General features: G+C 50.2%; 1 protein-coding gene across 2 annotated transcripts in view; it reads right to left on the reverse strand.

The window, feature by feature from the left end:
- STKLD1 (serine/threonine kinase like domain containing 1) overlaps positions 1-26,244 on the reverse strand; it is a 366,689-nt gene that overhangs the window by 334,507 nt on the left and 5,938 nt on the right. For both annotated transcript variants that reach the window (XM_085613866.1, XM_085613865.1), the window contains exons 2-3: positions 17,337-17,420; positions 3,022-3,066 (exon numbers count right to left, since the gene is read on the reverse strand). In XM_085613866.1, the coding sequence (XP_085469992.1) occupies positions 3,022-3,066; positions 17,337-17,420 (129 nt within the window). The remainder of the gene's footprint in view (positions 1-3,021; positions 3,067-17,336; positions 17,421-26,244) is intronic.

Raw genomic sequence — 26,244 nt, forward strand, 5'->3', positions numbered from 1 at the left:
CCCACCCACCAGGGGCTCGGGGTGGGGACTCTGCTTCCCGGCTGGGCCTCAGGCACGGGGAGGACCACCGGAGCTCTCGGGGCCTGGGCGTACCCGGGGGAGGACTGCCCGGGACCCGTGGAGCCCGTCCCTGGGCACTTTGCCATGCCGCGGCCCGGAGGAGGGAAGCCCCGGGGACCTGGGAGGATGTTGCCCGGGCGTAGCCCATCTGGTCCCCGGCAATGAACCGCACAGCCCCGGCATGGGTGTTCCGGCATACCCTGCCCCTACTAATCCGGAGGAAGGATACCCTCCTTTCTTGTAACCCGCGCGCTGCGAGTGACGGAGGGGACCCTAGGCGCGGACGCGCCCGGCCTCCTGGAGCCCTGGCTGGGATCCGGGAGGCGAATGGACCCTCATCGGGACTTCCAGGCCGGCCCGGCCATCTGGTCGCCCCATTGGAAAGCATTGCGCGCGACCAGATGGCCGAGGGAAAGGTGCGACCAGATGGCCGGGACCGGAAGGACACCCAGCTGCCCGAGCCATAGCGGTAGGGCTCCCGCCTGCCCACCCTCACACCAAGGGCTCGGGGGGGACTCTGCTTCCCGGGTTGGCCTCGGGCACGGGGAGGTCCACCGGAGCTCTCGGGGCCTGGGCGCCCGGGGGAGGACTGCCCGGGACCCGTGGAGCCCGTCCCTGGGCACTTTGCCATGCCGCGGCCCGGAGGAGGGAAGCCCCGGAGGCCTGGGAGGATGTTGCCCGGGCGTAGCCCATCTGGTCCCCGGCAATGAACCGCACAGCCCCAGCATGGGTGTTCCGGCATACCCTGCCCCTACTAATCCGGAGGAAGGATACCCCCCTTTCTTGTAACCAGCGCGCTGCGAGTGACGGAGGGGACCCTAGGCGCGGACGCGCCCGGCCTCCTGGAGCCCCGGCTGGGATCCGGGAGGCGAATGGACCCTCATCGGGACTTCCAGGCCAGCTCGGCCATCTGGTCGCCCCATTGGAAAGCATTGCGCGCGACCAGATGGCCGAGGGGAAAGGAGCCGAAAGGAGCGACCAGGTGGCCGGCAACTGAAAGGGCTCCCGTCTGCCCGAGCCATAGCAGTAGGGTTCCCGCCTGCCCACGCAGGGCTCCGTGGCTGCAGGGCTCCGGGGCTGCAGGGCTCCAGGGCTGCAGGGCTCTGGGCCTGCAGGGCTCCGGGGCTGCAGGGCTCTGGGCCTGCAGGGCTCCGGGGCTGCAGGGCTCTGGGCCTGCAGGGCTCCGGGGCTGCAGGGCTCTGGGCCTGCAGGGCTCCGGGGCTGCAGGGCTCCGGGCCTGCAGGGCTCCGGGGCTGCAGGGCCCTGGGCCTGCAGGGCTCCGGGCCTGCAGGGCTCCAGAGCTCCGTGCTGAAGGGCTCCAGGGTCTGCAGGGCTTTGGGGCTGCAGGCCTCGGGGGACGCCCGGGGGACCCATGGAGCCCGTCCTGGGCACTTTGCCTCGCCGCGGGCTGGAGGAGGAAGCACCCGACGCCCCGGGGAAGTGTCGTCCGGGCTTGGCCCATCTGGTCCCCGCCTGAGAACCGCAATCCCCAGGAGGGGTGTCCCGGCATACCCTGCCCCTACTAATCCGGAGGAAGGCTACCCACCTTTCTTGTAACCCTCGCGCTCCGAGTGACGGAGGGGACCCTAGGCGCGGACACGCCCGGCCTCCTGGAGCCCTGGCTGGGATCCGCGAGGCGAATGGACCCTCATCGGGACTTCCAGGCCGGCCCGGCCATCTGGTCGCCCCATTGGAAAGCATTGCGCGCGACCAGATGGCCGAGGGAAAGGTGCGACCAGATGGCCGGGACCGGAAGGACTCCCAGCTGCCCACACCGAGCCATAGCGGTAGGGCTCCCGCCTGCCCTTGCAGGGCTCCGGGGCTCTGCACCAGGGTCCCGTGTCCCGGGCAGATGGACACTTGGCAGGCCGCAGGACGTGGGATCCCAGGCCCTGACCAAAAATCAGGAGGCCCGGGGCCGGTCCCTGCTTCTCAACACAGCCAGGCTGGGGAGGTCGGGGAGCCTGCCCAAGCACGAGGGTCCCGTCCCGGGCACACAGTCCATGAGGTTGTGCGCTCGTTTTCCACAATTTTCTTCAGAATAGTGCGTAGTTGTGCTAGGCAAAGTCCGCCCAGCCCTACTCAGGATGTGCTCTCGTTTTCCACAAATTTTTTCAAAATTCTGCGTAGTGGCGCTACGCAAAGTCCGCCCAGCCCTAGTTTAAATATTGGAAAATACATTTTAATTTTGTAATAAAAGTTTTAAATTTAAAAAAATTCAATTAATAATTTTGTATAAGGCTATATTATAATGCAACATTATTAATTCAATATTTTATTTGTTTAAATAACTTGTTTAAAATAAGTAAATTTTTAAACTTATAAATATAAAAGTTTAAATATGTTCATACTATATAAAACACACACACATATATATCAATTTATGTATAGATTCCAAAACACATTCTTTCCCAATCCCAATGACCACAATGATGGCAGTGCGTAGATGGGCCGGGAATGCCCTGTAATATCCAATACCACTCTCCCTGTAAGAACGAATAGGAAAATCCAGGTACATTTCATTTCTGCAGTACCACAAAGCGATATATTGCAAAAAACGTTTTCTATTTAGGAATACAAATGCAGTGTTGATGGTCTGCTGTCCCTTGCAGGCCACCATCACGGCTACCATTGCTGAGTTTGTAGCCAATCACAAGGGGTCGCAAATTGCAACTTGCCAAATTGATATTCATCAGGCAGGCCATTCTGCGACCCCCTGCGGACGGTGATTTTGTGACATAACTTATGAGTACATAAGTAGCTTCACAAAACGTTTGTGTGCAATTAGCGACCACTTTTTGGAACAGACTCTTAGTACATCAGGCCCGAATTATTCAGTCCTCCATAATAAAGTATACAAGTTACATTTTACAGCAGAGAATGGACAAAAAATTCTAAGATTGAGAACCCATAAATGAAAATACTTCAAAATTTAAAAATGAAATATATTCACAATATTACCTCTTTCAAGGCATGATTCGCTTCACCTTCATCAACACATTCAACCTGCAGAAGAAAAAGAGACTTGTTGATTTGAGTTACAGAGCGGGTTGTGGCAGTGATAGTTTACAGCAGTAAGGATTGTGGCAGTGCTAGTTTACAGCAGTAAGGATTGTGGCAGTGATAGTTTACAGCAGTAAGGATTGTGGCAGGGCTAGTTTACAGCAGTAAGGATTGTGGCAGTGATAGTTTACAGCAGTAAGGATTGTGGCAGTGATAGTTTACAGCAGTAAGGATTGTGGCCGGGTTAGTTTACAGCAGTAAGGATTCACAGTGAATGACCAGGAATTGACTGGATCAAGAGGTCAAAGCTGCAGAATGATACATGGGTGGCAGTGGGCTCCATAGGACCTTTAATTGCGTAGGTGTGGATGTGCCAAGGTAGGTACCACAGGCATAGACATGAGCTCCCGTCCCTGTGGATGGGATCTCAGCATTCAGGGGTCAGAGAACTTGAAAAGTGAGACGGCTCCAGATTTTGCTTCAACGCTTAGCCAAAGGCATGGAAGCAGAGACTGCCTGCGTTAAATCGTGCAGAGTATAAAATGCATCAGATCCATGTGGTGCGCACTGTCAATAATACAGGAACGAATAACGCACACCTAGCCAACCAAACAGGATGAGATGATAGTCACACCTTTGAACTTCAGTCAAAAGAGACTGAGGTAATTGTCATTCTCTGAAAGGAATGAATGTGTTTTAGCATCAGAGAGGGGAATCCGTGGGTGAGCATCCCAGCTGAAGAGTCTCTGAAGAAGGCCCTGGACAGACAGAGGTCAATAGTGTCACTGAAAAACGACGGAGACCACGTAGCAGGTGTGTCTAGAGCCTAATGCAGTGACCGCCAACAGTCCACAGCAAAAAGCATCTCCTCCAGCTGTGGTTAAACATAGAAGGATGGTGGCACACCTTGGAAACAACCTTCCATCTGTGCTAAAGCATACATGTCCTTTCCTCCGTCTCAACCCCTTAAAAGTCCTTATCTAGATCTGTATTTCTTCAAAACCATCTGATTCAAGGCATTATAAACGGCATCCATGCTAGAACCAAAATCCAAGCCATCTGTGCAGAAGACCTCAGCAAGAGCTTTTATTTCTGCTGACCGCTGGAGGACCATGGCGGAAGTGTGCAACCAGTCTCCAGCAATTCCAGCTCTATGTGAAGAATGTTGGGGATCATCAGTCGATGCGGGGGAAAGAGCACTCCGGGCTTCATGTAAAAGGGGAGCCGTTTTTAGAAAGTAATTTTGTTTATTATTTTGGGGGTATTTATAAAGGAGAACTCTACCCTGCGGAGCCGCAAAGTGCTACTCATAGTGACAATGCACATAACCTGCATGTAGCGAAGAGGCTTGCAGATATGCTGGCAATGAGAACTCAAGACAAACTGGCAGAAAATGTATTTATTTATATTTGGTTACCGATAGTTGCCCTGGTGCTGAAATACTGAAAACCAGAAAGTCTAGCTCACAAGACAATAAGGATCATTACTGATTAAATAGCTAAGTTTTGAACTGTCTCCTGAGCTTCATGAAATTCCCAAGGTGCCTCAGATCCAGGGAAAGTCACTCCCAGGCCTTTGCTGCCTGAAAAGCAAATTATCTACCCTCCCGGCGAACCTCCTTTAGGAACCGGAAGGACAAAAAACAGAACTGGAGCATGAGGTCCACTTCTGAGAGTACAAGGAAAATAGTTGGCGAACGAAATGAGGACCCACATTATGAAGCGCCTTAAAACCCTGCCACCGGCCTTGGGGGAGAATATTCTTCTGCGTTGGAAGCCAGGGTAGATCTGCAGGTGCCCAGAAATGGATTTATGTCACAGGTGTTTAAGTAGAAACAAAGCTGCTGAATTCTGTGCCGACTGCATCCCTGAATGGTATAGGCTGGGATTCCCAAATACAGGGCATTCGCATAAATCAGCAGAAAGCCCACATCTTTTGGCAGGATGCAGTAGTGTGAGCCTTCCAGTAAAACCTTAAAATAGCAAAAGCAAAGGGAAGTGACTTGCTAATTGTAGCTTCAGTGAAAACTCATTATCAAACACGATCCCAAGGTTTTTCACAGTCCTAACAGGCCGCGTGCATTCGCCCAAAGATTAAAGCGACCATCCTGACAACCACAGACTAGGCAAACCACCTAACACCAGTACCTGAGTTTTGTCTGAGCTCAGCTTCAGACAGCGTCTAGACACTCCAGCTGCCACAGCACTGAGCACAGAAGAGACACTGATACAGGCATCACTGCTGTTGCAGTCGGGCCCCAGAACTGTTTGAGTGTCATCTGGATAGTACATGCAGGTGAAGTGTTATTCCCAGGGACGGATTGGTAATGCGGGCACTTGGGCATTGGCCGAAGGGCAGGTGTCTCAGTGCCCTCTGTGGGCCGTTTTGTCCCCTTTCCCAGTCCACAGAGAGGGAGAGGAAAGCAGCCTCGCTGGGCGGCCGTCAGCGATGATCAGCTGTGGCCTCTCCTTGACCCCCTGTCCTGCCGAGCAATCACGCTGATGGTGGGCTGGGGAGGGCTGATTGTGTGCCAGAATCAGCCTCTCAGAGGGCCAGGTGTTGCTCAGGCCATTGAGCCATTTTCACCTCCGCCCGCCTGGTGCCCACGCATCCCTGAAACAGTGTTTGCATTAACATCTCGCCCACAGCCCTTCTCATTCAGGGCATAGTGGGCGAGGAAGAATGGGTCTCGCTGTGGGGGCAGGTGATGTTGGAAACTGGCACCATCTTCACCTTAGCCTCCCCCCCACTCCCATGGATGGCCCAGCAGCTGTGTTTTTTGCTTTATCCCCTCTCCTGCCAGGCCGTTTCCCCAAGGCAGTGAAGGGCTGCGGAGGGATGAGTAGTTGACAAATAGCTGGGGCCTCACTGTTTTTCAGGTGCTTCTGCACTGGAGGGCTGCGGAATAATTCTGTAATAGAAAGCAGCCTTGCTGTTTTTCAGGTGCTTCTGCACTGGAAGACTGCAGAATAATTCTGTAATAGAAAGCGGCCTTGCTGTTTTTCAGGTGCTTCTACACTGGAGGGCTGCGGAATAATTCTGTAATAGAAAGCGGCCTTGCTGTTTTTCAGGTGCTTCTGCACTGGAAGGCTGCGGAATAATTCTGTAATAGAAAGCGGCCTTGCTGTTTTTCAGGTGCTTCTGCACTGGAAGGCTGCGGAATAATTCTGTAATAGAAAGCGGCCTTGCTGTTTTTCAGGTGCTTCTGCACTGGAGGGCTGCGGAATAATTCTGTAATAGAATGCGGCCTTGCTGTTTTTCAGGTGCTTCTGCACTGGAGGGCTGCGGAACAATTCTGTAATAGAAAGCGGCCTTGCTGTTTTTCAGGTGCTTCTGCACTGGAGGGCTGCGGAACAATTCTGTAATAGAAAGCGCCCTTGCTGTGTTTCAGGTGCTTCTGCACTGGAAGGCTGCGGAATAATTCTGTAATAGAAAGCGGCCTTGCTGTTTTTCAGGTGCTTCTGCACTGGAGGGCTGCGGAATAATTATGTAATAGAAAGCGGCCTTGCTGTTTTTCAGGTGCTTCTGCACTGGAGGGCTGCGGAATAATTCTGTAATAGAAAGCGGCCTTGCTGTTTTTCAGGTGCTTCTGCACTGGAGGGCTGCGGAATAATTCTGTAATAGAAAGCGGCCTTGCTGTTTTTCAGGTGCTTCTGCACTGGAAGGCTGCGGAATAATTCTGTAATAGAAAGCGGCCTTGCTGTTTTTCAGGTGCTTCTGCACTGGAGGGCTGCGGAACAATTCTGTAATAGAAAGCGGCCTTGCTGTTTTTCAGGTGCTTCTGCACTGGAGGGCTGCGGAACAATTCTGTAATAGAAAGCGCCCTTGCTGTGTTTCAGGTGCTTCTGCACTGGAAGGCTGCGGAATAATTCTGTAATAGAAAGCGGCCTTGCTGTTTTTCAGGTGCTTCTGCACTGGAGGGCTGCGGAATAATTCTGTAATAGAAAGCGGCCTTGCTGTTTTTCAGGTGCTTCTGCACTGGAGGGCTGCGGAATAATTCTGTAATAGAAAGCGGCCTTGCTGTTTTTCAGGTGCTTCTGCACTGGAGGGCTGCGGAATAATTCTGTAATAGAAAGCGGCCTTGCTGTTTTTCAGGTGCTTCTGCACTGGAAGGCTGCGGAATAATTCTGTAATAGAAAGCGGCCTTGCTGTTTTTCAGGTGCTTCTGCACTGGAGGGCTGCGGAATAATTCTGTAATAGAATGCGGCCTTGCTGTTTTTCAGGTGCTTCTACACTGGAGGGCTGCGGAATAATTCTGTAATAGAAAGCGGCCTTGCTGTTTTTCAGGTGCTTCTGCACTGGAGGGCTGCGGAATAATTCTGTAATAGAAAGCGGCCTTGCTGTTTTTCAGGTGCTTCTGCACTGGAGGGCTGCGGAATAATTCTGTAATAGAAAGCGGCCTTGCTGTTTTTTCAGGTGCTTCTGCACTGGAGGGCTGTGGAATAATTCTGTAATAGAACAAGCATTGGCACAGCCAATAGGTCTCGCCTTTGGGACCTTATAAGTGTTTAGTCATGCAACAGTTGCATAACTAAATACTTATAAGGTCCCAAAAGCGAGACCTATTGGCTATGTCAAGCAGTGAAAATGATCGCGATCAAACATCAAAGCGGCTCTGCGGCCGCGAAAGTGAAAATAATTGCGGTAAAGCGGGGCGCGTGCACCCGCGCACATGCACTGTAGCTCTAGGCTGGCCTGGTAGCACTTTTTGGAGCCCTCTCAATAAGTCTTGCCAGACCAGCGCATGCGCTGGGTCAGGCGAGACCTAAAAAGGCCTTGCTGTTTTTCAGTTGCTCAGCTTGTTGGACATCGTCACCGTGGCCCTGTGTCCTTCCCAAGAACAGTATCCTCCCACTTACATTCCTTGTGTGTTTTATGAAATGGCAGTGCCCGGGCCAAATTGTGATCCCAAACCGACCCTGGTTACTCCCTGCTTAGCTCAGCAAGAGGTGCCACTACAGATTAAGATGCTTGGTCTTCAGCAACACATAACACAGGTTGGATGAAAATCTTGGCATGAGTGCTGTCAGCCTGTGGTCAGTTAACAGTGACTGTGTTAAATTGAGGACCTGGCCATGCCCTCCAACCCCTCTGAGCCTGTCGAGCAGTATATTGTGGCTCATGGTTTCAAAGGATGCAGAGAGGTCCAGACGGAAGAGAGCAACAACTCCACCCCAAGCCAGAATCATCTTTAGCTTGTTCTGGACAGCCACCTCTGTTGCTGAGAGACAAGAAACCCATGAAGGGAGAGTTAGATGTAATAGATCGATTTCTTTTTCTGGACCTTGATAGATGGAAAATGCGGGCTGATGAAGGACCACCTGGCGATCCTGATTAATCTATTAGAGTCTGAGCAGAACCCAAAATCAGATCACAAGAAGAAGATGCTCTCGGTATCTGGAATGAAAAAGCTTGAGACATAATCAAAGTGTTATCCCTGCAAAACTTGGATAAAGTTACAGAGAGAAAGAGATGGCTAGGCAGTCTGTAATGCACTTGTAGGATTAGTGTATTCTCTAAAAACTGAGCATTTCACAAGAGATGTTGCCCTGGTGAGCAGGTGGGAGGAATTGAACTCTGACTGTGCTAGCCTAACCTGGGGTTTGTAGTTCCCGAGAATAGCTTTAACTTCCCCTGAGCAGTTTACAAGCTTGTTTAGCTGCCGACAACTCAGAGGTCTACCAAAGAACAGATGCACTCTTCTGGTGAGACTTGATGGCACCCATGGGAGCAATTTTTTGTAGTGCAGTTGGAATCCAGGAATTAAAGTTAGCATTATTGACCTGGACATCCCTCCCGAACGTGCCAGGAAGAGCTGATAACATATCACCAAAGGTCTCAGCATTTACTTTACTCAGCTCGGCCATCGAAAAGGAGGAGAAAATATTGGTCTGTGGATGGGCTGACTCAAGGTTCAAGTAAAATAATCTGGCAGAGTGGTCAGGCAGGCCAGTGTCAGACTCCAAAGAGTGGTTACAAAATCACTATACACAAATATTAGGTCTACAATATGGCCAGCCGTATGCGTAAACTCAGACTTAATTTGTTCAAGGCGAGGTGCAGCTGACAGTAAGTTGCTGGAGGCTGACGAAGTCTGCATATTCAGCCTAAAGCGATGAACTTAGAGGTGCCCAGAAAAAACGGAGACATAAAATTTATGAAGTTAGATCCAAAGCTAGAAGCTTTGGATAACAGCATGCCAGGAATGTGGTGTGGGCTTCAGCAGAAATGGAAAAGGCCAATATTTCTCCATTAACATTCTACCCCGAAGAGTAATTGCTGAATTTAAAACCACCACAATAAATAATAGCCGGGCCTTCGCCGCACTTCTCTGCATGAGCCATGTGCAGTATCTTAAGGCGGAGGGGATAGCCAAACGTATATCTGGGAATCAACAAATCCTTATTCCGAATTCCTATCTTCAAAAATATATTCAACTGCTAGTCTTCAATATGCAATCACCATGATTGTTTCAAGATCTAACAGTGAGTAATGAAGCTTCTAGCAAACCCATCTTAGAGATGGCAGGGGGACCAGTGGTAAGATTATTGAAGACACAGCATTCCAAGTGGGGAGATTCTGGAGAAGAAAAAGCAGCAATTCAGTGGGGAGGATGGGGATTGGAATCTAAGATGGATGACTGGAAAGAGAACGCAGACAGTAAAGTGACTTGCAGGGCTTTCGCCAAACACGCCTGTGGCCCTTTCAAATGGGTTCAAACTTGGGGGTGTTGATGAGAGGAGTAGAGGGTCCCTTGGTACTGTAGGGAAAACCCTTGCCCCTTCCTGCTTCAAACTTTCCCAGCACTATTATCCACATCAGGATGAGTGGTGCTTAAGAGGGGAAGCCTTTCCCACGCGTGTGCCTTTAAGACCAGGCTCAGGTGATGCCGCTCATGGTCTAGTAAATCTTTACTGATGAATGTTCTTCTGGTCCAAACACACAAGTCCGCCACCTCAACAAAGCAAAGAGCTGTCCCGCGATACAGCAGAAATCGAGAGGGATAGGATGGCACCCCCAGCGACTGTGAGGAGTGATCCCAGCCTGGTGCAACATGTCTTCTGAAGTTTAATTAATGTATGAAAGGACAATCATACATCACGTGTATTAAATAAGGGTCTCCTGGGTTACAGATGGAACCTCCATTTAGAAGGACAAGATTAAAAAGTAATCAAGCAATCAAATTTAATTCAGTAATTTCATTATTACAGAGGTGGGAAGTCAAACACATTACTGTCACCTACATTTCTACACACGATAGCTAAAACGAAAAGGAATATGATGTGATCTGTTGGCTAGACTGCTTCCAGGAGACACGAACTCTAATCCTAAACCCCTAGTTCACCAAATTGTGTGATTATTAGCCAACATCTGCATCCTCCTGTGACCCACATCATTTATCTGCACCACAGCTGCAAGCAGAGGAAAAAGGACGGACTTGCTATATTAAGCACACAAAAAACATTCGATATCGTACATGTAGAAATGTGGTCTAAAAAGAGTTGAAGTGGAATGTATGTCACAATATCAAGATAAAAAGGTAATCTTGGGGGAGGAGCCTAGCGCGCAACCAAGATGGCCGCGTAGGTGCGAGGCTCCCGAGGACCTCCGTGACCTCCTACATCAATCCTGAAAATATCCTGTTCTAGATGAGGGGACAGTGTTGGTGAGCCCGAGCTGAGGTGTCACCCGTTTTCCGCTTCCAAATTGGACCTCGGACACCGGCGGGAGCACCGATTGAGGTTTGCGGCCTTCTCCACGCCGGCCCCCCGGATTGGAGTTGCGGGGCGATCCGGCGACAAAGTGATCAACAGCGGCGGGCAGGGCTGGGCGACTCGCGTACCCCGCACTTTCACTTTCGCTTTTGCACCCTCCTTGCTGTGTAGGCGAGGTTGGGTTGCGGGGCGGTGTGCGGTGGTGTGGCCTCGTTGGGGTGCCCTGCTGGCCCGCCGGCTGTGATCCGTCCTGCGGACCTGTGGTTGCCCCCCCCCGGAGCCCGTGAACTGGCTTGTCGGCTTTTTCCGAGGTGATTGGCACGATTTGGGGACTGAAACCATGTCCACAAAGCAAGATGGCGACCGGGCAAAGGTGAAATCGACCCGCCGTGGCGCAGCCCATCAGTCCAACAGCATGGACCGCTACACCCTCCAGAAGGGATCTCCCGAGGTGCCGCGTGGGTCCCCTGAGGGCCCGACTGATGCTCCTGCGCTGCCCGCGGATCTGACCCTGCGAGATGTCATGGGCGCTATCGCCGAGATGAAGGCCTCGGTGGACCAGCGCTTTGACACACTGGCGCAAAAGATTGACTCGGTCCACGTGGATGTTGGCCTGGTGAGGGCTGATTTATCCAAGACCAATGACCGGGTCGATTCTTTGGCCCACACCACCTCGGGCCTTACAGCGGACGTGGCGGCCCTCCAAAAGGAGGTGCGCCGGCTTGGCCAGGCGAGCGCCCTGATGGATCGTCGACTGGAGGATTCCGAGGGTCGGGCCCGGAGGAACAATGTCCGCATTGTCGGGGTGCCGGAGGGACGTGAGGAGGCGGCGGCGGACCTGTTTGTGGAGGACCTGATTCTCACCCATCTCCAGCCCCGGGGGCTGAGTAAATTCTTTGCGGTGGAACGTGCCCACAGGGTTCCCGGAGGAAGACCTAAGGCCGGAGCCCCTCCGAGGCCTCTCATTGCCCAGATTTTCAACTTTCGGGACAGAGACGCTATCCTTCAGACTTCTAGGCAACAAGGACCGGTCAGACTTGACAATATGGACGTAAACTTCTATCCTGATTTCACCCCAGCGGTCCAGAAGCAGAGGCTGAGCTTTCTCGGAGTCAAACGTCGTCTACGGGACTTGAACCTCAAGTATGCGATGCTTTTTCCAGCTAAGTTGCGGGTGGAAGTGGATGGCCGCACGCACTTTTTTGATCGTCCCGAGGCGGCTGGGGACTGGTTGGACTCCTTGCCCGGGGATTGGGGCCGGGGGGGTGGGGGGGGCGCGGTTGGAGGGGAGGGCTCGCCGGATCAGGACTGAGGGACTAATAGTAGGCCTCGCTCTGGACAATATTGTCGTCATTTTTGACTGTTCGTTAAGTCTCCCTCCTGTGGAGGTGGTACGGGGTCTCTTGGGGGCTCTCCCTCCTCCTCTGGGGGACTAGTTAGTTTAATCATTCATGGGGCGACAGGCACACTGCACTTTGGGGGGGCTGTTTGGGCTCATGCAGGGGTGCAGGGATGGGGGAGTTCTGTTGGGATGGGTGGGTTGGGGTGGGGTGTTGTTCGTTTTTACCGCAAGGCAAACCCTTTATTGTATTGGTGTTTTTAAGGTGCTCTCGGGGGGACGAATGATGGCTTCTGTATGTGATGGGGGGTAGGGACCTGACTTTATTGTCCTGGAACGTTAACGGACTGGGGGATAGGATTAAGCGAGGTGTGGTCCTGCAGTATTTGAAACGACTTTCGCCGGATGTGGTCTTTCTGCAGGAGACACACCTTATTGGTAATTCCTATTGTGCCATGAATCGGCGTGGCTATCGCTTGGTGGCCCACTCGGGCTTCACGTCGGGCTCACGGGGGGTGGGCATCATGGTGAAGAACTCGCTCCCGTTGGAAATAGACGAGGTGCGCCATGATGAGAGGGGACGCTACACTGTCTTAGTGGGGAGAATGGAGGGTAAAGTAGTTGTCTTTGTATCAGTGTACGTCCCACCGGGGTTACAGTCTACGACTTTTGCAGACCTAGGGCGCCTCCTCCTTGACCTTCCGGGGGGGCTTCTGGTGGTTGGGGGGGACTTCAATGCGGTGGTTTCTGGGACCGTGGATCGTCACCCCCCTAGGGACCTCCCCCGGGCGCAGGCGTGGCTGTCCGGCTTCTTAGATACACTGGGATTGGTGGACTGCTGGCGCTTAAAACATCCCACGCAGCTGCAGTACACTTTCCACTCGGGTGCCCATGGTAGCCTCTCACGGCTTGATTATGTCCTTGTCCCTGCGGCCTATGTTGGGAGGGTAGGAGAGGTGCGCCATTTGGCGCGGGGTATTTCAGATCACTCCCCGCTCCTGTTGCACGTTGATGTCTTCCCGAGGGGGGAGGGCAGGGTAGCTCCAATCAATGCCTGGTACCTGCGCGACCCCACCATTCGCGCTGATTTGATTAAATCCTTGCAGCGGTATTTCGATGAGAATGTGGGGTCCGTCCCTTCGGCTATCTCCCTGTGGGAAGCCTTCAAAACAGTTCTTAGAGGGGAGGCCCTCTCCTTTATTTCCCATGCCCGGAGGCGCGAGCAGGAGGAGGTGACCCGGGTGGAGGCCGAAATCGCTGAATTGGAGGGTGATCTAGAGGGTGGGGTGACAGATGCTGCACTACATGTCCTACAACTTAAGCAGGCGGCCTACAGGGCCCTCGTCACGGAGGCGGCCAGGGGCCTTTATAGAGAGCAACAGGGGCGACTGTATGATGTGGGTGATAAGGCTGGTAAACTGCTTGCATGGTTGGATAAAAAGGAGAGAGCGAGTCGTGTGGTCCCGCTGATTGAGAGGATGGATGGTGTGCGTGTCACCGAGCCAGAAGATATTGTCTCTTGTTTCGCGGATTATTTCCGCGAGGTGTATTCCCCGGTTTCTCCCTGCTCGGAGGAGGATTCCCATGCCCTGCTTAGGGATATCGCGCTGCCTTCCCTTTCGGTGGAAGACAGGGTGTCGTTAGATGCCGCTCCTACCTCCGACGAAATTGCCCTCGCCATACGCTCGGTCGCATCCGGCAAGGCCATGGGCCCGAACGGTATCCCTGTCGAGTTGTATAAGCTGCGACCGGATGTACTGGCACCCCACCTCCGTGCGATGTTCCTGGCGGCCCACTCGCTGGGCTCCCTCCCGCCGGACCAACGTCTGGCTACAATCGTGGTGATCCACAAGGAAGGGAGACCTCGAGACCGGGTTACATCCTACCGGCCTATCTCGCTCTTGAATGCGGAGCCCAAAATCCTCGCCAAGGTGCTAGCCAACCGGCTGGTCGGCGTGGTGGGCGATTTGGTCCACCAAGACCAGTCCGGCTTTATTCCCCATCGCAATACGGCCCTTAATCTGCGGCGCTTGCACGGGGTGCTCGCGCGTGTCCCGTTTGTGCGGGAGCCGGCCATATTGGCGTCCTTAGACGCCACCATGGCGTTTGACACGCTCGAGTGGCCATACATCTGGGCTATGCTGGCGAAGTTTGGATTTGGCCCGGGGTTCATCAGCTGGGTCAAATTGTTGTATTCGGGCCCATTGGCGCAGGTGGTGGTGAATGGAAGAGTATCGGTCCCATTCGAGCTGGGACGGGGCACGCGACAGGGCTGTCCCTTGTCGCCGCTCCTGTTCGCGCTGGCCTTGGAACCCCTGGCGGAGTGGCTGCGGTGGCACCCTTCCATCCGTGGTCTCCGTTGGACCCCCGAGTATGAGGACCGCGTGTCCCTATACGCTGACGATATCCTTTTGTACCTAGCCTCCCCGCGTAACTCACTGATTGTCCTGGTTGATGTTTTGCGCTCCTTCGGCCGCAACTCAGGCCTTGTCATCAACTGGGCTAAATCATGTGTGTATGTGCTTTCCGGGGAGGCTCCCGTCCTCCCGCGGGGCTGTCCGATCCAGATTGCCTCACAGGGGTTTCGGTACCTGGGGGTTTACATTACTCTGGACCCGGAGGCCCGCTACGAGCGGAATTTGCTCCCCCCCCCTCCAGCGCTTGAAGGAGGACGTCGCGCGCTGGCTGCGCCTGCCGCTTTCGCCGCTCGGCCGGGCGGCATTGTTTAAGATGATGTCGTTGCCACGCTTCCTGTACGCTCTCCAGAATACTATGGATTTAGTCCCGGCGCGCTACTTCCGTGAGGTGGAGAGTCTACAGCGCCGCCTGTTCTGGGACGGGAGGCCGCGTATTGCCCTGGCGAAGTTGACGCTCCCATGGTACGACGGGGGGATTGCCCTCCCGGATATTAAACGGTATTACTGGGCCTCCCAGCTAGCTGCAATTAATCATGGCCTTTACGGGCCCGCCTTAAACCCGGCATTTGAAATGGACAAGATGCTCCTGCCTGGTGGCGACTATAATCGAGCGCTCTACTCTGGCGCGCCCGGACCCCGCCTGACGGGACCTACGCGTGTCATGGTACGCGTATGGCACGCGGCTAACGCAGCTATGGGGTGGAAGGACCGTTTGACCCGGGCATCACCGTTGTACGCGTCTGAGAGATTGGGCTCCCTGTGGACCTCGAAGGGCTTCGAGAAGTGGGACACGATCGGCATCAGTAAAGTGGGGGACCTCTGGACGAGGGGGGGATTTAAAACATTCGAGACGCTGCAGACGGAGTTTCAGCTGCAGGGCAGTGAATACTTTCGGTACTTGCAGGTCCGTCACGCGCTGGGCTCAGTCTTCCCAGACGTCGCCTCCATCCCGGAGTCTTCCCCCCTGGAGGATAGAGTGCTGGATGGCCACGTTCCGGACAGCACGATCTCCCTTATTTACAAAAAATTGATTAATGACCGCTCGGGCTTGCTGACTGGCCTCCGCGAGGCTTGGGTTGCCGACGGGCTGGAGTTGGACGACGAAGACTGGATTTCCGCGGTGGCCTCTCCGAAGGAGGTGGCCATACCGGCTCGCCTTCGCTTCGTCCAGCTTAAGATACTTCATCGGGTTTACATGACGGGGCCAAGGCTTCTGCGTATGGGCTATGCTGAGGATGGGTTGTGTGGGTGTGGTGCTTTGGCGACTTTTTTGCATATTTTGTGGGAATGCCCGAAGGTGGAGCGATTCTGGCGTGGTGTGCATGAGGTCCTGCGAGTGGTTACGCATGTCGCGCTGCTGCCTGAAGCGAGGAGATGCCTGCTGAATGTGTGGGAACCAACTGACTACTCGGTTCCGCAGACGCGATGGGTGACTCTGGGATATATGATAGCTAAGCGTGACATTGCTCAACTGTGGGGATCCCAGAGGCCCCCGGCGGTGTCGGCCTGGAAAGAACACATGGATTGCTGCATGTTCCGAGAAAAGGTGGTGTATGTGGCGAGGGGTAAGCCTGGGGCATGGGTGAAAGTATGGGGCCCCTGGAACGCCTACCGCGGGGGTATCTGCGCGCCACCACTGCTGCCTGCGGCCTCACCAGCCCCGTCCCCTTAGTTGACTCCTTTCCCTAGCCCCGAGCACGGAGTTCCCCCAGTCCTCGATCTGTTCCCCTTCCCCTCTTTAGACTCCTGTGGATGGCTGGGGTCCCCGATTCGGGGAGCACGTGCTGTTACTTTCGATTGCGGGTTGCCTTGTGGGTGTGGTTTTTGTGTTGTTTGTATAAAATGAAACCGTATTGTGGGGTCAGAGTGATGTGGCCCACGACGCTGATACCTCCTGATTTTGCTTCTCTGCAACGCCAAGTGTTTTTGTACGTATGTCAGATGCTCCTGTCATTCTAGCGGCCGGCCGGAAGGTTGTAGGCCCATACTTGTATATTCTTGAGATTGCAATAAACGGTTTAAAAAAAAAAAAAAAAAAAAAAAAAGGTAATCTTGCCAAAATAACATATAAAGACTATATATATCTGTAAGTATAGGTTTACTATCCTTCACACCACATCTATACCTTGCATATGTGGTGATACGAACAGTAAATCTTTCCTATATACATTTCCTTTCTAGATATTGTGGTTGTCGGCATGTTGGATATGATATCTAGGCAGGATGATGTTTGAAAGGTGACCCCGTGGCAGAGCACCCTTCAAGTGTTGCAATCTGCCATGAGGACACTCTTCCCAGCTCAGTGCAGTCTAGGCAGCGACTCATAGGATGGCAGGCGTCCATCGATGGTGTGGAAGCGAGCTGATTAGATAGTGTGCCTCTGTAGATACTTTGGATTTGTGTATGGAAGTAAATCTAAAGAAGATGTCCTTCTTATGCAGAGAAAGCTCGAATCAAATCAGTATTTTGAAACATACTATCACCTGCCCTCCTCACAGAGCTGCATTGCTTCAGTGTTGGCATGGCCTGTAACTGCGAACATTGCAGGGGATAGGTTACAATCCTTGTAATCCTTCCCCTCTCAAGGCCTTCGGCAGACATGCATACCGCTGTTGATCCTCACACGGTACTGGTGTGTAAGCCCACTGAAGACCATGAGGCTACCGTGCTGCATAGGGCAGTACGTCCAATCATATCATCTGATGAACACCCTGGCACCATCATACAATGTTATGAGATATTCGCAGAGTGAACACTATCGCAACCACTCGTACATCATGGCACATCTCCTCCCGCACTCACCTTCTTCAGTGCAAATCTCTCTCCTGTGCTGTCCTCCACGATAAACACTGTGCCGAAGGCTCCTGGTGGCAGCTCTTCCAAAACCTGTGGGAAGATGAAAGCACAGGAAGAAGGAAGAGAAGGTGAACGCGGAGAGAACAGAGGCATGGATCATGCTCGGTGAGACAACTGTTTTACATACACCTCTAACATGGTGTTGGCCTGTTTGAGACAGGAGGCAAAAACATAAAGACACATGAGCAAAATTTAAAACAAACGGCCTAAAATAGAGAATGCACCTAAACACTCAGCATACATTTCAATCCTCTGACTAATCTATATGGAAAGCAAAATCTGTGCCCTATTAAAGCTGAATTCTGGGTGTTTGTCAATAGGGGACGCAGCCTGACAGAAGGGGGCCCTATTAGTGAACTGATATTAACAACCAGTATAGGGAAAAATTGACTTCATTGACCAGTTTCCATGAGTCAAAAAAGGCTGGACCTGGTGGTCTTACTGGTAAAATGTCAGTACCATAGAAAATCAAGACATTGACAATGTTCAGATAACAGAGTTCTTTTTTTGGTCACTGTGGGACTGCACTGCTATCTTTTTTCTCTACAGTAGAGTGGTGGGCTTTGCTAGGCACTAATTTACAATCGTGCCAGTATGAGATCCAGCAAAGCGTGAGTTGACTATGTCTGGCCCTTCTTTCGGCCCATGGTGGTTTTGTCTCCAGAAGCTGGATGGAATTAACTGCCAAGTGCATTACCTATAACATTTCAAACACTGACCGCGTACACTGTACTGACCCTCAAAAGTGCCCAATACGTGTCTCACATCATCTTTGTCAATTTTTTCCAAAACTTTAATCCAGCTGGATAGCCTAACACCATTATTGGAATTTAACGGATCATTCCTAAAAATGTTCAGTTACGGTAAGATCTATGGGCCATATGTAGGAAGCTAAATTGCGATCGCAAATGCTGAAATTCGCCGAATTTCAGCATTTGCGATCGCAATTTGGGCAGTGTGCTATGTAGCACACAAAAACCCACACGCAAAATAAGGAATCGCAAAATTTGCGATTCCTTATTTTGCTAATGCATTTAAGGAATCCCAAATTGCGATTCCTTAAATGCAATGTAGGAAGCACCCAAGTTGTGCGATTTTGGCTTAAGGAATCGCATATTACCACCAACCTCAGGTTGGTGGTAATTTGCGATTTCTTTGAAAAATGCACTTTTTTGCATTTTTCAAAGTGCCATGTGGCGCACATACATGCCCTTAGCGCATGTATGTGCGCCATATGTGCACACATGTTTATTTCAGGGGTGCAAAAGGGTGTCCTATTGACACCCTTGCAACCTTGAAATTGCATTCTCAATTTGCGATTCTCTAATTGAGAATCGCAAATTGAGAATGTCTTCCTATTCATTCCTATGGGCCTTCTAGCCCATAGGAATGAATGGCAAGGTATTCCTTATTTGCGAATCTCAATTTGGGATTCGCAAATAAGGAATAGGTGGGAATCGCAAAATATTTTGCTAATCCTACCTACATTCCGTTTTGCAATTCTCTAATTGCGATTCCCTAAAAATTGCAATTAGAGAATCGCAAAACACGTTTTACCTACATATGGCCCCTTATCTGTAACTTAGACTCTATATGTTATCCCCATTAGATTGCACAGTGCACGGCAAATTGAGCAGGGAGGATAGTTAGACCTAGCGAACACAATTTCTGCACCGCAATCTTGCCTTTCATATGCTGCTATTTAGTCAGTTGAGTAAGTTGATGTTGAGGGCACTTTTTAAACGTTTTAGTCACTAACTCTTTTTTTTCACTGATAAGGGAAGTCGGTGTCATTACCGGGACCAGTGGGAAGTTGAAAAATGTAATTTTAATTGTTTTACTGCACTTTATCATGTTTGCACAACTAGAGACGCCATTTTGGTAGGCACTCTGGTTGTTGTTTCTTCAGGCGGTCCCCCATAAATGAAGGCCATGGCACGGACGCGGTGCCTAACTAACACAATTTCTGCACCGCAATCTTGCCATTCATATGCTGCTATTGAGTCAGTTGGGTAAGTTGATGTCGAGGGCACTTTTTAAAGGTTTAGCCACTAACTCTGTTTTTAACTGATAAAGGGAGTCGTTGTCATAGCGGGGACCAGTGGGAAGTTGAACAATTGAATTTGAATTGTTATACTGTACTGTACTTTATTGCATTTGCACAACTAGAGACGCCATTTTGGTAGGCGCACTAGTTGTTTTTTCTTCAGGCGGTCCTCCATAAATGAAGGTCCTCCATAAATGAAGGTCATGGCGCACCAAAGGCAAGCCGGAAAGCTTGTTCTTTACATCTTTATCTTCACCCTAGGTAGACTCGACCTGTTAAAGAACAGGTAGAGTGGTGTATGTTCTTGATTAACTGCATATCCTGGACAGGTTAGCAATTGGACTTATTTTCACTCATCCAGGACAATCAGCTAGATGTATTACTCACTGAACTTGGCTGCACAAGGGCTCTTCACCTGACATAGTTCAAACCTTGCCCTTGTGCTACCTTATCTGCCGAAAGGATCATAAAGATAAGGGAGGTGGTAGGATCGTTATCATCTATAGAGAAACTTTTAGGTGTATCTTTACCCCTCTCACTCTCCCTGATTGTGAAAGCTTCCTCGTCTCAATCTCGTTTACCCCATATTTTACTCTCTCTGAAGTTCCACTCTATGGGCCCCCTGTCCCATCGGCTCACTTCCTCCAGGCGCTCCTTGACATAATTGTACGATTGGCAATGAACAAAGCCAACTTCACCCTGTTGGGAGATTTTAACATTCATCTTGATGACACCAAACGTAGTGCCTTTAAGAACTTACTTCAAGACTTTGCTTTTCTACAGCTTGCAGAAAAGGTAATGGGCCTAACCCACGAGAAAGGCATACCATCGACCTTGTTTTTAGTAATATCTTAAATCTGCAGGTATTACAACCTCTGCCAGTAACTTGGTAAGACCATTATTTGATACCTATCATCTTGCGCTCCTTCACCCCTTCAAGCCTTCCAATTCAGGCCATGTTGCAGGACCGCCATTGGTCTAAATTAAACCTTGGGGAGTGGAAAGCTGCTTTCAGCAAGTCTAGGCTTGAATTAGGCAACCATACTCCCTCGAGCGCCTTGAGATTTTCTTATCGGATCAATAATTCTCAGAACCTGGTCATCATCCTGGTGATATGGCACAAATGCACCCAACATGGCAGAAACTCCCCATGGTTAAATTCCCATTTGTTGTCACTAAAGAAGGAATGCAAAAGATTTGAGAGACCATGGAGAAAATCTTTTGATAAGTTGAGTAAACAAGAGTATCGGCATGCAACTAGAAACTACCTTTCACAAATTAGAGCCTCTAAGCCTCTTACTACACTGCCAAAATAGAGAAGTCCTCCAACTCGCCTAAAGAAATATTTCAGATTCAGAAATCTCTTACTGAGCTCAGAGCGGACAGCTCTTTACCAGAACCAACAGTGGCACACAGTAACGATCTGGCCAAATTTTTCCAAAAAAGATTACAGATATATACTCACTCTTTCCCGATAGGGCAAAGGAGCTAGATTTTTAGTTGAGGAGGAAATCCTTACGGAGTCTTGAACAAGGCCCGCCTGCCTTTCCTGCCATCAGGGCAGGCCATGTTTCAGCACTATTCAGCTTGGTTAAGTCGGGCTCACCCTTGGACCTGGCCCCCCTCCACATTTTAGAAGAAGGGTCAGAGAACATCTTCCCTTACCTGCAGGACCTATTGAATCTGTCTTTGACCAGTGGGCTAGTTGCCCCTCGATGGAAAGCCCAGTCTGCACCCATTATGTCTGGGAAACTACGGACCTATCTCCTTATTGCAGGGAGTGTCTAAATGTCTGGAGAAGCTTGTAAACCAACACCTTTCTCTTTTTATGGAATCAAAAGAAATTCTCCATCCCACTCAAAAGGGGTTTAGACCGCAATACAGTACGGAAACTGCACTTTTAGCTGTGGTGAAGGAACTGAGGGCCACATGTAGGAAGCATTTTTGCAAAAATGCGTTTACAAATGTACAATACACAAATTACAATCAGTTACCAAATCACAATTTTTGTTTGCGATTCAGTATTTGGAAAGGGGGTGTTTAGGGCATCCCTCACAAATACTGATTCGCATTGGTATGTATGAATGTTTTGTGACCGAAATGCAGTCGCAAAACATTTGCATTTTATCATCAACTTGAAGTTGGTGGTAACCCGTGCCTAAGTGACCCCTTCTCCTTTGAGAATGGTTGAAAAAATATTTTTTAAGAGCAGGCAGTGGTCCCAGGGACCACTGCTTACTCTTAAAAAATTAAAAGAAACCTTTTCATTTTTTGTTGATCTACAGTGTCAAATGCGGCACTGATCTCCAAAAGGATAACTGCTGTGGAGCCTACTTGGTCTGGGAGCCTTCTGAGGGCCACATGTACTAACATTAGTGTTTACAATTACCAAATAGTGAATTTTGCAATTCGCTATTTGGTAATTGCAAACACCAATGTGCTAAAGTGTGTTTTACACTTTTTGCAATTCCTAGAGGCTTGTAACTAGACCAACCTCATAAATATTAATGAAGTAGGTCTCAGTTTGCGATCCATTGGAAATGTAAAAAATCACAGGGATGTGGCCTGCTGAGGTCAGCAGACCACTGTGTCAGCAATTGCTTTTAAATACAGTAATCTTTCTTTTTTAAATGCAGCCCATTTTCCTTTAATCACATTTAAAGTGAACTTTGTTGGCCAAACAAGTTACTCCAATTTTGCCACTTGAAATACACGACAGATAGGAAAAGGGCAAGACGGCAAAATGGAAACCTTATTATTTTGAAGCCCCGATTAAAAGGAGTTAACAATACAGTTAATATCAAAGTGGACATTACATTTCAAATCTAGCCTGATGACCAGCTGCTACGTCAGTGTTCCTTGGACTTTCATTTCATTTGTACTTGAAAAGTCTACTTCATCATTCTCAGAGAGCTGCTTAAAGTGTCTTTCTCTGATACCTCTGCCTCTCTGGCGGTGCAGTAGAAAATATATCCTTCTCTAATTCCCCGTCTCACACTTGCTGCAAAGTTCAGCCCTTCTGGGTTTTAATATCTCTTTGCATCGACCTGTATTGATCTCTCACTTTTGATTGCTATGAATGTTGTGCCAAGGTTCCAAGTTTCAAGGCTGTTGGACTACCTAACCGTATATCCAAATGAAAAGTAACATCAATACAATAACACCAATGGATATCACTAATTAAAAACACATCAGCAACATTCAAATCCCTGTGTTAGGACTGCTCGTCTGAAAGTAAGACCCAGAATCACACAGGTCCTGCTCTTTCCGGTGCTTCAGATCTAATTAGCAATGCCACGATTAAACAATATAAAAGAGAAACAGTCTTGTTCTTTCTATCATCTAAATGCAGAAGTTCAGGTTTTACCCATATTCCCATAGATCAGCCATCCTAAAGGAACTTCACTGGATTCCCATTGAAGCAAGGATTAAATTCAATATCAGACATCTTGCTTATAAAGCCATCCATTGAAGTCTTCCAACATTTCTAGCCAGCCTTCTCAACATCTCATGAGGCCAAAGAGGTCTTAGGAGCAGAACTTTCCTATACCTAGATCTCGAAACACCTAAATTCAAAGATTCCCAAGCGCTGAACCAAACCCTCTCTAGTACCACAGCATATTTCTGGAACTCCCTCCCTGTACAGCTACGAAATGTACCCACCTCCTGACATTCAGGAAACAACAGAAAATATATATTTTCCTCATACTTCTTAAACCCTTCTTGGACCCTAACTATCTCAAAGGCCACTCACTCAATGCAAACTGGTATTATCTCCCTTCTGTTCTGTATCTCCTAGTCTCGTAAAAGCACAATAATGTCTCATGGTGAAAAAATGTAACCAAATATGAATGAAAAATATAAACAAAATATTTCTGGGATAGGTTTTTAGAAACAGATGCTTTGAGACTTTACTTCTGCACCGAGCATGTATCTGATAAGTTTATGCCTGTCCTGTGTATTCCTTAAACGGTGGAGTCGTCTCCTAAGCAGGGCTTCCAATGCGTGACCAGCAGAAGTCCAGCTTGGTGCTCATCTTTAGCCGCCCTACTTCTTTGGTGATATTAAAAGAAGCATTCTAGAGCATGCTCACCCCAGTTTCTTAATTCTGGCCTCCTCTTGAAAAGGGGGATACAATATAGACGTAGCAAACACAAGGATATGATGGACGGAGCGCTGAAACTTTTCAGACACTCACCCCCAGTTTCAAATCTGGGTTGAATTGGACTGGTGCAAGGTGTCCCCTATAACTAGTGGACAGCATATGCCAGGCCAACTTCTCACAAGCTCACTTCGCCACCCCAGTTCAGACACAGCTATATGCAAATCAGTCTTGACACTGTGCCTCATGGGAGCAGTCCAGCCCAAACTGTCAAGTCATGTCTTCCCTGGACCGGAAACAAGCATCCAGGGACGGTTTCGGGCTAACAGCCCTCATCAGTCAGGCTAGCTTGAATCCAGTGGCAAAGTGAGCAAGGGACCCACATCTGGGCAGACCCTGCCAACTTAGGGCAAACAAACCAAACACAAGGGGATGATGGACGGAGCGCTGATTTGCATATAGCTGGGTCTGAACTGAGGTGGCGAAGTGAGCTTGTGAGAAGTTGGCCTGGCATATGCTGTCCACTAGTTATAGGGGACACCTTGCACCAGTTCAATTCGACTCTTATGGTGATAGGTTAAAGACAACCTTTAAAGAAAGCTATCCTAGTGGTAGCTGTGGAGAGCAGCCTTCAGGCTAAGTCTTGAAGGAGTGTTAAGCTTATTGTTTTACCATAGATAACCTCTTGAATAACCAAATGAAAGAGTAGTCCACACAGGTATATAAATAAAATATATGTATTTATTCTAAGAAGAATCCCTATAGTCTCTTTGTGAGGCTGGAGGTAAAGATACAATTCAAACAAGCATTGATAGTTACAATAAAAAGCACTGGAATCATAGGGCCCCAGGGGGGGGACCAAACCATATATAAAAAAAGTGGCATAAGAACCACGACAATTCTACAGACAATGCCTAGGGCATTTAGGGTCGCTGGCCCCTTGTGAAACCACCCAAGGTAGTGAGGAAGGGGACCCACGGGAGACGCGTGCAGTGGCTAAAGCTACTGTCGGGATCTCTATTAAAGCCTGTGGAGAATGTCGCGGTTGAATTTTACAAGATTAAAAACACTTCTAGCAGGAGTTCAAGTTCAATACTTTAGAGGTAAGCTTTTGAAGGGCCCACACCCACGAGAGTACCGAGGTACCACTGTTACCTGCCCCAGGGAAGCCGGGTGCATAGGTCGTTTTCGATATCGGGTCGCGGGCTGATTTTCAATGGCAAAACGTGAAGAACTGCTGCTAGCAAGAAGCGTCGTCGATGTCGTGAAGATTGAAAATGTAGATCTTGAAGAGAAGGACCTGAAAGCAGAGAGGACAGAGTCTGGGTCATGGCACAGTGACCAGGGGGCTCAGGAGAAGGAGCCCTTCAATGTTGGGTGCTTCCAGGTGGAAGAGGTGTAGCTTGGATCGTCAGCCACGGGGTCCAGGAGGCGTCAAGGAAGGCCAACTTCTGGAGGGCAACTGTACCACAAAGGATGAGGGTCACTGCGGTATTAGTGTCCGAATTGGACCCACTAAGCCTTGGCAACCGCAACCCACGCAAGAAAACACAAAACTGCTACTGGTGCAGACCCACAAGGTCTGAGCAAGGTCTCCAGCGAGGAGACTGAAGAGCGGGCCTGGAGCAACCAGGGGAACTCTTGGAAGTGAAGATTGACCTCTGCTAGGGCCCACCAGTCGAGAGACAAGGGACCGCGGGAGGCAGCAATTTGGTGTGCGTAAAGATGCGCCCACGGGTCGCCGGAGCGGGCTAGGGCGTCGATCTTTGGCACAGATGATGCTGAGAGGTTGGCTCAATAACGGGCCAAAGCACAACTTCTCCACTGGTCGGGGTCGGTTGCTGTGCAAGAGGTGGCCGGTGTCCTGGGGTATTGGGGATCTCGGCTCCCACGGAGTCCACGGTGCTGAGCTTTGCTGTGCACACTCACTGGCCTCTGGGATGCTTGGAAACCCACCTCAAGGTAGGAAAGAGTCGTCGATGTCCGTAGGAGCAGCGAGATTCCAACCGGGTCACTTGCAGTGTTTCAGGTGCCTGCCAAGCAGGGGGTAACTCCTTTACCCCAAGGGAAATCTCTTCCTTTAGCTGTGCGGCAGCAAGTCGAAGTTCAAGTCTGTGAAGTTCAAGAATAATCTGAGGCTCTGGGGACCCTGTATTCACCTTTATCCAAAGATTAGGGGAGTGTCCAGATCAGAGCCCACCAATGAGAGTTCAGGCGGGAAAGGGTGGCTACACCCTCTCGCCTTTGTGTGGTTTCCCGCCTGGGCAGGGGACAGGATGCCCCTGAACCGGTTTGAGGTGGTGTATGCAGAAGTAGGAACTGGAGAAGCCTACGTGCAAATCTGAAAGACATCCTATGGTGCACCCACCCAGTTCCAATCCACATAGTCTGTCTGGGGAGTTGAGAGCACCTCCCTGTAACAAGATCCCTATTGTCCAGCTGCCGTGGCTGGAGTTCTGCCCAGCAACAGGCAGCCAGAGTTGTGTGGGTGGCGGGTAGCATCCATTTTGTACTACGTGTGCACTTTTAAATTGGTGTCCAAATTCTGCCGCTTTTCCCATATCGCCCCTCTAGCAGGGGGGAATCATGCCCTCAGTCCCATGGCTGGATTGGGGGTATGATTCCTACATGTTTGACACCAAACACGATATGGTTCTGTGAAGCCATTCTCAAGTTATCACGCTATCGCGATTACTTATAATGCG

The sequence above is a fragment of the Triturus cristatus genome, chromosome 1_2, assembly GCF_964204655.1.
Source record: "Triturus cristatus chromosome 1_2, aTriCri1.1, whole genome shotgun sequence".
In the NCBI taxonomy this organism is placed as follows: Eukaryota; Metazoa; Chordata; class Amphibia; order Caudata; family Salamandridae; genus Triturus; species Triturus cristatus.